Below are 11,854 nucleotides of genomic sequence, written 5' to 3' on the forward strand. Positions count from 1 at the left end.
CAAAGAAATGTTAAATCTGAAGTTCAGGAATGATGGGTTTTGGAGGTATAGGCATGAAATGCGTAGGAGAAGAGAACATTAATGGCATTTGGCCACCATGCATTCATAAGGGATGCCTAAACTTTGTGTATTACTGCACTGCTGCACATGCTATATATAAACATAAGCAAATAGCAATGTGACCAGAAAACAAATTTGTTTTTGCACGAAGGTCGACGTCGACGAGACCGATCATATAATGTGGTAACATGAGTTGAACAAGAGAGAGTGATTCGAACACAAGAACTCGGTGGAGGGTTAAACCTTTTAATCACTTGGGCTGTACTCCTTTTGCCCCATTGAGTTCTTATTCGTATTTTAATCATTTTTTGTGGGTACTTACTTAGACAAACAAGATTGTTTTTGCATGAAGGTCGAAGAGACCACTTGAACGATAATCTCTTTTGCAGCACTCGTTATACAAAATGACTACAGCTTTTCAACTGAAGTTTACAGAGATCATCTAACTCAACTTAACATTTCCACATTTCCAAATCCTATCATATCAATTTCTCTCACATTTCCACTCAATTTTTGTAATACAATCCCCTGGCACCAGAATGATGAAAAGCTGCTGCAACCCCTGCCAATCCCTGCAGAAAAATTCAGAAAAAAAACAAGAAAGAAGAAGACTACAAACCGGTTGAAAGTTGAGCTTGAAGCCTTGAACAATTAGGACAATGGAAAAAGGAAAAAAGAAGTAGAAATTAAATTAAAATGCAGCAATACTAATTCACGTATATATATTTCCACACCTTAACAAAAATGAGGACAAGAAGACATACATGTAACTCTGGAATTTCTGTTTTATATTTCCCTAAAGAAATTAATATTGTACAACTTGAGATTACATCAGTAAAACCCTCTAGTCCCTCTGGACTGATAAAGTTCCAGCCTACTTTTGGCTTCTGGTAATAATGTTTCAAATGAGGGTTCATTAACCAGATGAGCCTGCTTTGATGACCATTCAAGCACAATAAGCACCTCCTCCTGAGCAAGTGTTTCGCTGTCTGGAATATGCAATGAAATGTAACAGAGGAGAATTAGGGAAGGAATCTGAACCATTTGTTCCCCAAAGTAAACAAGTTGAATTAGGTGCTTGGCACCACCTGCATCTATAATGGCTTTGCAGTGGTTGAGATGGAGAAAATTTTCAGTGCAGGCAAATTTGTTAAGTGCAATCACAGCCGCGGCGGAAATGTCTGTCTCTCTTTCGTCGAGCAGCTTCACCAATGGCCCGATTAGCCTTGTTTCGGTTGCTCGAAAAGTCCTTGCCAAGTTGCCAACAGCTTGGATGCAGGGCTCGAGGAGGTGTGAGTTTCCCTCTTCTATAATTTTCAGCAATTGCTCAACCACAGCTTTGCAGGCAGGGGATGTGGGCTTGAAGGCATTGCGCCTCAAGTCTGCATTTTGCTCTGCCACCGCCGTGATCTCCATCAACGCTTTGGCAGAATACCCCTGAACTGTCTCAGAACCCTTTTCTAGCAAAACTGCAAAACACAAAAGCGCTCTTGACTCCGTGATGCTACGGCACACGGCGACATTCCCCTTGGCAAGCTTCCAAAGCGCTCTAGCTGCCATAGCCTTCATTTTTGCCTTGGTTTCCGGGTCCTCATACTCCCTCCCCTTGATGCTAGCCCCCGATAGAGCCACATGATTGGGGTGGTGTGTCTTTGCATTGTTGTGGTTAGGATGAGGATGATGATGATGGGTACTGACATTGTAATTCTGATTCTGGTTTTGATTCTGATTATGATGTCCGGGTTGCTTCATCCCCTGGCCAGGGCCAGGGCCAGGGCTCTGATCGTGGCCTTGGCCAGGGCTAGGGCTAGGGCTTTTCTTCGAAGCCAGAGTGCTATTAACAACGCTCTGCATTTGATTAATTGGGTTGTGATTCCCCGTAATCGGGTGTGAAACGTGAGCCGTACTACCACCAGGGTGTTTATTATGATCATATTCATTTCTAGTCGGATTGTTGTTCGCCATCACAATCGAATGTATCGACAATTGCTGCTTGTTGGGGATTACGTACTTGCTATGCTCCTGGATCGTCTCGAAAGCGAGATGGCTGACGAGCAATCGGATCACATTGTTCTGAGCAAAAGGGTCTTGGCATTTGGGATGCCTATCGGCAAATTCAGACACAGCCAACGCAACCTCAGTCTGCACTTTCATGTGCCCTTCTTTGAGTATTTTCGCAAACACCGGGCATACACCAGCGTTCACAATCTGTTCGACGCTTTCCGGGTCCTGACCCAACAACCCAATTGCCCTCGCGGCGTTCTCTTGACCTTCCTTTCCTCCTTCCTTGGCCATCTTCAGCAGCGGAGGCACGCCACCTTCTTCGATGATGAGCTTAACGTACCTATTGTTGTCTTTGGCCAACGACACCAAAGAAGCTGCCGCATCCGCTCGGTCCTCCGCAGACCCAGTGTAGAGAATCGCGACCTGTTCCCATATCAAACACAAGATGGGCTCGTTGGAGGCAATCGGAGGGAGGCCGAGGTATACGTCGTCGCGGTCGCCGGAGGGCGCGGAGACGCGGAGGAGCCAAGACATGTCGCCGATGGAGTTCTCGAGCTGCTGCGCGGTCTTGCGGAACGCGGCAGCGGGGATGATGGTGAAGACGCGCTTCATGAGGCCGTTGGCTCGGCACTTGATGACGAGGGTGAGGGCCTTGTCAAGGTTTTGCTCCGTCTCGTCGATGATGCGGCGCGTGGGGCGCTCGTAGAGCTCGTTGCTCGCACGCGCCGCCTGTCGGAGGAGGCCGGCGAGCTTCTCCGTCTTGGATTTGATCTCGGCGCAGTCTTGCTTGAATGAGTGTGCCTCGTCGGCGGCCTTGGTCACCTGGTCCGCCAATTGGATTGGCCTTGCCAAGATCTCCTTCACAATTGCCGCCATGGCCGCCCCCCCAGAAATACAGAACCTTCAAAACCAGATCAAACACCTTCAAAAAGAAGAAACCCACATCGGAAAATCCCAAATTCGAAATGGGTTTTTCGCCAAACAATGTGAACGATGCAATGTAACCCCTGTTGTTACATGTTCGTGCACAATTTAATCAAGTGCAATTCTAACGTAACAATGGTATCATATGAATTTCTATGGCAGATGGAGTTTCTTCGTTTTTTTGGGTTGGCGATGGTTAGGGAAGGGTCTGCATTCCCATCCGGGTTTCGGTGATGGCGGTAGTTGTGTGGTTGAGGTGGAGGGTGGCGCCGCCGGTAGGAGAGGGAGGAGGAAGAGGAGCTATTGGCTATGGTGAAACGGCTTTTTCTCCAACTTTCATGTGAAGAAACTGGCATTTCTTCTTTCACGTCATATATAGCATGCCAATTGATTGGTCTCAACTCTCCCTTGAAATTTTTTTTGTACCAAAAAAAATAAACCTGCCTTGGAGTTTCAAATGCATTTGGGAATAACGTTAATGAAGATGGGTCCAAATTTTCTGTCATTATTTACGTTTGAAGACATTATTATACTTTTGCAATGCCGGGTCGAATCTAACTTTTCCATTATCGCTTGTAAAAAAAATATATTTTTAAAAGAAATAAATAATTATAATGAAAACGCTTCTACCAAATGCATTTATCATCACAAGTGTTTTCAATAGAAATATTCTCGGCATTCGAATTAGTATCGCTTGTTAAAAAACTGAACAATCCAACATACATTGTCAGTCAAGTAACCTCTCTTATGTCACATGCATGTATCCATGTAACAAAAACTTTTTCATCTTTTGGATTTTTTCACTGGGGATCGATTTCAACCAGACAACATAATTTCGCTCGTTTATAGTTCTTACATGATTGTGGTGATTGGCACTTGTCAGAGAAGAACCCACATTTGCTTCTTTGATTTTTTTTTATCTCAAATATTGCTCTAGCGGTTAGTTTGATAGTAATATTGCACATATATTATCCGAAATTATCATTGGCAAATTTTTGGTCTTTCGTTGATTGTTTATCCAAAAATTGATGATTTTATTGAGAAAAAAAAACTTATGCAAATGACAAAATTAACCTCAATGAAGTATATGCAATCTAATTTCAAAGGCCAACTTTGTCATTTGGATAATTTTTTTGTATAAAATCATCCATCTTTAGATAAAAAAATCAGTGAAAATGAGTTTTGTAAAAGCAATTTAAAACTTCAATGGGTGTTCATGTAATTTCTCAAGAATTTTGTGAAAAATTCAAAAACTTCAGTAGTGTTAGTGTAAATAACTCTTAGGATTTTTAATTAATTTATAACTGCCATGCCCTTAATAAGAACCCTAATTGAACTGATATATAGCCTTTAAAACAACATAGGATTAGATATATGTATAGCTTTAAGAATAATGCAAAGTTAGGTCACACTCACACAAAGACTAAAATCTGACCGTAAACGTATTACAAACCGATAGGGCGTCTAACTTAAGAATACTCATAGCTTTAACTTAAGACCACATGTAGATGTAGTCTTAGCACAATCTCATATTGAGGCAAAACGTATAACATTAGAACCACAGACAAAGCCAAACTCTCGAGAAACCTTTTTCAAACCATCCATATCAGCAAGCAAGTTTATATTGCTGTGTGGGGGCAGGCTACAGGGTAGCTACTAGCGCGAGTTGAAAATGGGCATAGGGTGGAGCCACAGGGCTGCTATGGCCGTGGTCCTCAAAACTCCATGAAAACTCCATTATTTCTTAAATATCATACGCAATATTAGTTAAAATATAATTCTATATAATCTTGATTTTATAGTACCGGCCCCCGGCTCCACAAATATTAGCTTCTTCTAGCTCCGCCATGTATGATGGGAGATTTGACGAGGCAATCAATCAGCGCTGTGTCTATGGAAAGCGCAGTGAAGATTCCAGAAAGACCAAGCCAAGGCGAGGTTGATGCCTCTGATGGAATGCTATGGATTTTCCTCTGTTCTCCTCGAACCTATCCAGGGGGGGTAAGGGGCCCCTCCCCATGTAGACAATTTACATGTACTCCAGACTTGTCAATTTTATTATTGGGATTGTCTATTACTAATTGGCAGGGAACCTAATTGGAGGAAATAGGTTCATAAAAGGAAAACAACATAATTTTTGTATTAAATAAACCAAAATGTTAATCACCTATAAATTACTAATATGTTAATGTTGAATTTAATATTTAATTTCAAATAAGTTTCTAAATAAATTCATATATCCATTACAACTATTTGAAGATCTTTCCAAATTCAACGTGTGTCATTAGTTACACCCTCCATCCAATAACACATTAACTTATAAACAGGGATAGTTTTGGAATCCAAAAAATTCAATAAATTAGATTTTAAGTTATATTAGGTAACTTGCTTAATTGTATCCATTGTCATCGGGATATTATTTGAAAAAATTGAGTATTTTAAATGGAAAAAAAAATAAAGAAAAGAGTTGTAGGTGATTTAAGATGAATTTTATGGGTCTAAACTCAATTTACAAATGTATTTTTTTAAAGACTTGGAACTTTCCTCTTCATCCTTGCTTGTCTTGTCGGGCTGTTTGAAAACTGCTAGACCAATCGGTGATGAAAACATTGGATGCTTTTTCTGTGGAATTTACAAGAAACCAAAGTTTGTGACTGGCTTGCTTCATGAACTGGGTTAAGAATCAGATAGCGGGTTAGGGTACGTGGCATATGTTCAATCAATCCAATTTACATGTGCTAATTAGTTGCTATCTAGATAGGGACATTAGAAACCCAAGTCACTTGCTAATTTTTAGTTAATTGATGTTGTGCTTCTTCTTCTCCAACCAGTTTAATAATTGTGTGGATATCAATGTACTTCATTATGAATATGACAGAAGATGGTTTTGTTTTATTTTCCTATTGGCCATATGGATAGGGCGGAACTAAAATTGTAAAGTTATGGGGGGCCGAAGTAGAAAATACAAGTATATAAAACACCTAAATATTCAATACTTACATGTTTATAGCTAAATATTTATAATTGAATCATGTGGGGGGGCGCCACTGCATATGGAGTTCGATTCACTTCTATTCCTAAACTGTGTAACGAAAGAATTGCTCATGACTCGAGAGAGTTCTAATTATGTATGTACAAGCTTTTTCCAGTACATGACGCTTAGCTGAATAATTTCTTGCTTAGGCCGATGGTGTACACCAATTTTGGAATTACTCTAGTAGTAACGAGGGAGGAATTATCATTGATATTCCAACCTTCCGTTTGGATGAAGGAATTGAAAATGACAGAATTTAGATTTCCATCATTTCAATTTATGGCAATTGAAGATATCAGTGCTTGGATTTATGTATGTTGAATTTTGTAAATGACAGAATTTTGTAAATGGCACCAAGGAGGGACCTAGGATTTCAAATTAGGGTTGGCTATATTTAACTTACGTACAAGCCTTGAAGGGAGGAACATAATAAGTGGGATCGATGTGTACAAATTTCCAATTTTTTTAAAACACAAAACCTATATTAATTAATCAAAACAAAAACTCACACTAACCAACAAAAGAAATAAACTCATACTAATTAAACAATTAGAAATGTAGAAGCTATTTTTTTCTTTCCAAAAATGTATAAATTATTAAGGGTTTATAGCGTAAAACATGAATGATTATAATTAAAAATATATTGGAATTTTAGGGGACTATAAGGGGCTTTCCTACTTTTATTTGTTTATTTTTAATTACAAAACCTGTACAAAAAAATGTTTTGGCCAAGTAAAAAAAAAATTTATATATAAATATAATTTTTTTCAATAAAAAAAATTGTAAATCCCTAATTGATACTTCATAAACTCTAAAAAGTACCAAAATTTCAACATCAATATATTAAGACAATAAAAGAAGATTAATAATTGAAGATTAATTTGGTTTGCTTTAATTAAGCATTGAAGGGCATGGTTAATTGGCGTGTAGCAGGGATGATTGGCTCTTTCTTCTTTTCTTTTTTGTGTGCGTGCATTGGCTAATGGATGTTTTCTATGCAAGAGGGTGTGTGGGGTTTGCTTGGGTGGGCTGGGAGTATTACTATAGGCTAAAATAAATCAAGACACCTGGGCTATAGCCCAGACTAGCTTGGGAATGGGTATGTTCCTGAATGACATTATGGAAATTGTGAAATGACACATATTTTAGTGGAAATTAAATTCGGAAATTTGATGCTCCAATTTTCACGATTTTTTCCGCGTGTCATTTAATAAATTTTGTGCTTAAATTACAAAACAAGGGAATTGTTAATTTCTCCTATTAAATTATATACTTGTAATTAAATTATGACATATTTCCCTCATCTAAACGCAAGGTGAAAAGTATATTGAGTAGGTTCATAATTAGACACAAGCCATAATCTAAAAACTTAGAAGTTAGAATTTCATGATTTTCACAATACCTCGACATGGAAATATAACAAGCATAACATACATTATACACACTTGATCCATAACAAACCTAAAAATAACTTCTCTTTTGGACTCTCTTGTATGTTAAAAACTCTAAAAATTTCCACCTTTAAAGAGGTATGATTGCTGCTACTGTAACTCTGATTCTCCACCATCATCGAAGTGATTCCTCTCATCAATTGACTAAAGGGTTCCTTTTTGTCTCTTCTTTTTTTGAGTGCCAAGATAAAATGAGTCTCTCGTAAAAAAAAATACTGACCTCCTTTCTTGGAAGGTGGGGAATCGTAAGTAGACCAATTATGGCAGGGTGACTTACTTACCATATGGCCATTCCCCATGAAAATTTGTGGATTGTGATGACAAACAAGGCTTGATGAAGGGTGGCCTTCATTGATTCTCAAGTCTCAACAGGGGCCTGGAGACAATATAAGCCCATAACTGAAGGTGGTCCTAATTTGAGAACAAGCCCAAAATGAAAATAGGTTTAGACATAATTTAGCAGAATTCTATAAGGTCCTTAAATAAAACATTATCTCTTAACCAAAGATCAAATCGGTTAGTTATTGAATCAAATTGGTTAGTTTGATTCAACGATTAAGAAATATGACCTTAGATAAAACCCTCACTATATAGAATGACTCCATAATTCAAGATCAAACGACTCTAAAAATATTCAAAAACAGAGATCTTAAGAGCTTCAAACACTAATTTGGACTTCTCCATCTAATAGTTTAACTTGTTGGATTGGATATTGAATACAGTAGTGAAAGAAACCCCCAATGCCTCAATCTTCCACACCCATATTTTAATCTCTCTTGAAATTACCAATCAAATTATCCATCAAATAATAGAAAGCACTTAGATTGAAACCTGATAAGGTTGAATTTGGATTGTTCTGGTCCAAGCAAGAAAAGAAAAATGAAACAATGACACCAAAAGGGAGGTGCTCCATGTGAATTCATGCCTGATGGTGACTTATATAGTTGATAACAGACTGATTTGTGGCCACAGATGAATAACTTGTTTCTTTTATCTGGTTTTTTTTAAAATTTTATTTTTTCACCATTATTAAATGTTCTTGATGCTGTTGTGCATGTGTCACCCCTTAGTTTAATCTTAAAAAAATCCATAAAACAAATAAATAATGCTAGGGGGATCTCTTAATTATTAGTTGGTTAGTTGGTCTTGATGTGTCATGTTTGATGTTCTGTTCATTTCAGACAACATTTGTCCACCAAAAAAATCATAAAGAAAAGAAGCAGCAATATTGTTACATAAAATATATAAGCACTTAAAGGGGGGTTCCCCTGTTTTCTCTGTTTTGAGCTACCAACACTGATCGGTCTCCCAATTCCGGTAAGTCCGTCTAGAAGACCCCGCCATTGCAGAGGCTGCTGCCGCCATGCTCGCCGACGAATACGAAGAAGAGCGAAAAGGCTGTGGACACCTGTAGAGATCCCTATCATAGTTTGCTCTTTTATCAGGGTCTGATAGGATTGCATAAGCTGCATGAATTTTCATGAACTCATTAGCGGACGTTTGCTTTTGGTTCATGGCCACAACATCTGGGTGGCAGCTTCTGGCTAGCCTCCTGTAGGCTGCCTTGATCTCATGCCCACTTGCACCCATTGTGAGGCCAAGAACGTCGTACAGTGTGGAAGTAGAACTAACTGCAGCCATGGATGGGGTTTTGAAACCTTGTTGGTTAAGTGCTGGGTTTTGAGGCAGGAAATTGAGGTAAGAGGATTGAGGCAAATGTTAAGGTAGTGTAGTGTTTGAGGGCTTGAGGAGTTGAATATGAGAGAGGTGTGTGTTGGTTTATATAGAGCTGGAAAACCTAATAGACATAAATTGATTCCTATAATGCAATATTCATATCTATTGTCGATCATTACACATATGCGAGATTTGATTCTTATAATGCAATATTGATATATGTTGTCGATGATTACACATATGCGAGATTTACTTATAATTTACTAAATCACACAATTCTACATATAAATGATCCACAAACCAACTTCTATCTGCATTATTAAATATCATTTCCTTTTTTCTCATATGATCTACATTTTTCTTTGATGCGAAGATAATTAATAACACGGATTGTACACAAAATTGTGTTGTTCTTGTAAGTTACAACCATGCAAAGGGTTTATCCATATAGGATGCTGCACTGTGCTGACTCAGGTGATATGGATAAACATCTCCTTTCTTCACGGGTCCCACTTTTCCTTACTGTTGTATATACAGATAAAGTTGGACCCACTCTTTTTATCATTGTAATAATATGACTATCTACTTGTGAGTTGTTCCTTGGCCTATGTATTTTTCATAGGCCCCACCTCACCTACCATTTGGTCTTTGACTTGTCATTCTTTTTGGAACATTTTTATTCTAAAGTGTGCAGGTTCGTATAATCATGATTCTATAAATATAAAGTAAAAAATTAATTATGATTAGGCACATAAACAAATATAAAATGCTAAAAATAATGATAAATATACACCTTAAATTAAAATTGTGAGAAAAATATTTCCAACTTTTATAAAAGTGGAGGAGTCCACTTTATTTAAAAAGAACCGATAAATTAGGAGTCTTTTTGGGTCCACAACTTGTGCGCCTACCTAGGTGGGAGGACAGAAAATGAACGGAAAAGTAAAATAAAGGCATGTACCCTATATGGCCAAGGTATTCGGTGGCTTAATTTAATTGGTGATTGTGTGTTCTTGTTGCTATGAGATTTTCTTGTTCTGGTAGTGGGGTTGAGAATTTCTTGAAGGTTTTCATAGTTACAGTGTAATTTGAATTCATATGTTTTTGCATTTGATCTTGAATTTTTTTTGGGTTTAGATTGAGAACGAAGTCTTGTAATGTTAGTTGGATCCTTGCTTCATGTGCATGACGGTGGTGAGGAACGAATACGAGTTAGCATATAGGTTTTAAAATTTAGGGTCATATTAAAATAGACCCTTATAACTTAAAAACTTTAGAGAATAACCTAACAGTAGTACAATGTTTAAGTAAAACTAAATTTTAAAGTGGGATAAAATGTGTCCATGTAGGTTGATTTATTTACAAATTATGTCACTAGATCTTTATTTGGTTGCTAACCGTTTTCCAATCACCTAATTAAGGCAAACGAATAATAACTCATTGCACATTCATGTTTCCACTCTCATAAATAATGGGCTACAATCAAATTACTTCAAATATTCCCTCTTAAGAGCATTCACAATGGGCTCTTTAAACCGCATTCTTAGACAAATTTTAGGAAGGAATTTGAAAAATAGAACTCCAACCACGCTCTCTATCCACCTCCTAAAATAAGAAGACATCTAGGAGCTTCTAAATATGAGGAGAGAAAAATGACTTCTAGTGGCTCCATATAATTTAATGTTGCTTTGTTTTATGCATAGTATAAATTTTTAATTAATGTTAACTATATTTTTATATTATTTTTAAAAGAGATGAACCAATCATATTGAATTAAAAAATAACTATAATATTTATGACTCCTAAAACTAGAGAGTATGATTGAAGTTCAAATTTTATAGAGAGCTACTAAAATAACTTTTGTGTGTTTTTAGCTAAATTTTAACTAAAATATAAGGAGCATGATTGTAGATGCTCTAACCTCCTATATGTCGAATAAATGAATTTTATTATACATTCTCCAATTATATTTAAACATTACCTAATATCCTCCAATAATATAGATGTATAATATATATTCTAATATTAGGTACAATACTCATAGAAAAAATGGTACATTAATAGGTACAATACTCGTATAAAAAATAGGCACGTTAATTAGATGATTCTATGTGTATATATATATATATATATATATATATATAAGGTAAAACAATGTATAGCTTGAATAAATGAATTTTTTGTACCTATTATGTAAGAAAATAGGTACATTATTTCTATACAAAAATAGGTATTCTACTTTGTAATAGAAATTTTTTTTAAACACTTTTTATGAATTAAAATCATATTTACAAAATAACATAACTATTTTTCATTATTTCTATATTAAAAAATAGGTACATTGAATATGATACCCATAATAAACGGACAATTAATGATGATTGATTAAAGATCAAAATTTTGGAGGGAATCACCACAATAAATTGGGGAACCAAATTTAAAATACCACCACATAAAACGTTGAATTTTAAATAGGGGTATTTTGGGAGATTAAAAATGATAATAAATCAGATCTTGAGCTTGATAAAGTAATTTGATGAGTTGTATCCTAGTCATAGGATTTTTACTTATAAACATTGGATGTTATTTATAAAAACAAAAAGTGAAGGGTTGCAGGTAAGGAAAATTGAATTTGAAGGGGGTAAGTCAAAATTACTATAAAGTTTAACATGGCCTAAAATCTAACAGCTCACCTGTAAAGTAA

At 36.6% G+C, this 11,854-nt stretch overlaps 1 protein-coding gene and 1 pseudogene across 1 annotated transcript; both read right to left on the bottom strand.

Annotated features, from left to right (window-relative positions):
* Positions 1-754: 754 nt before the first annotated feature.
* ARO1 (armadillo repeat only 1) lies at positions 755-3,400 on the bottom strand. Its single transcript, XM_008237768.3, has one exon. It carries the CDS (start codon positions 2,938-2,940, stop codon positions 892-894), a length of 2,049 nt encoding a protein of 682 aa, XP_008235990.2. The 5' UTR covers positions 2,941-3,400; the 3' UTR covers positions 755-891.
* A 5,225-nt stretch (positions 3,401-8,625) lies between these two features.
* On the bottom strand, positions 8,626-9,252 carry LOC103334801 (chaperone protein dnaJ 11, chloroplastic pseudogene; annotated as a pseudogene).
* Positions 9,253-11,854: the final 2,602 nt, after the last annotated feature.

This window comes from Prunus mume, linkage group LG6 (assembly GCF_029339155.1).
Source record: "Prunus mume cultivar Tortuosa linkage group LG6, ASM2933915v1, whole genome shotgun sequence".
NCBI lineage: Eukaryota > Viridiplantae > Streptophyta > Magnoliopsida > Rosales > Rosaceae > Prunus > Prunus mume.

Excerpts from the sequence above, each read along its gene's own strand:
- ARO1 (XM_008237768.3), bottom strand. The coding sequence starts at position 2,940 with ATGGCGGCAATTGTGAAGGAGATCTTGGCAAGGCCAATCCAATTGGCG.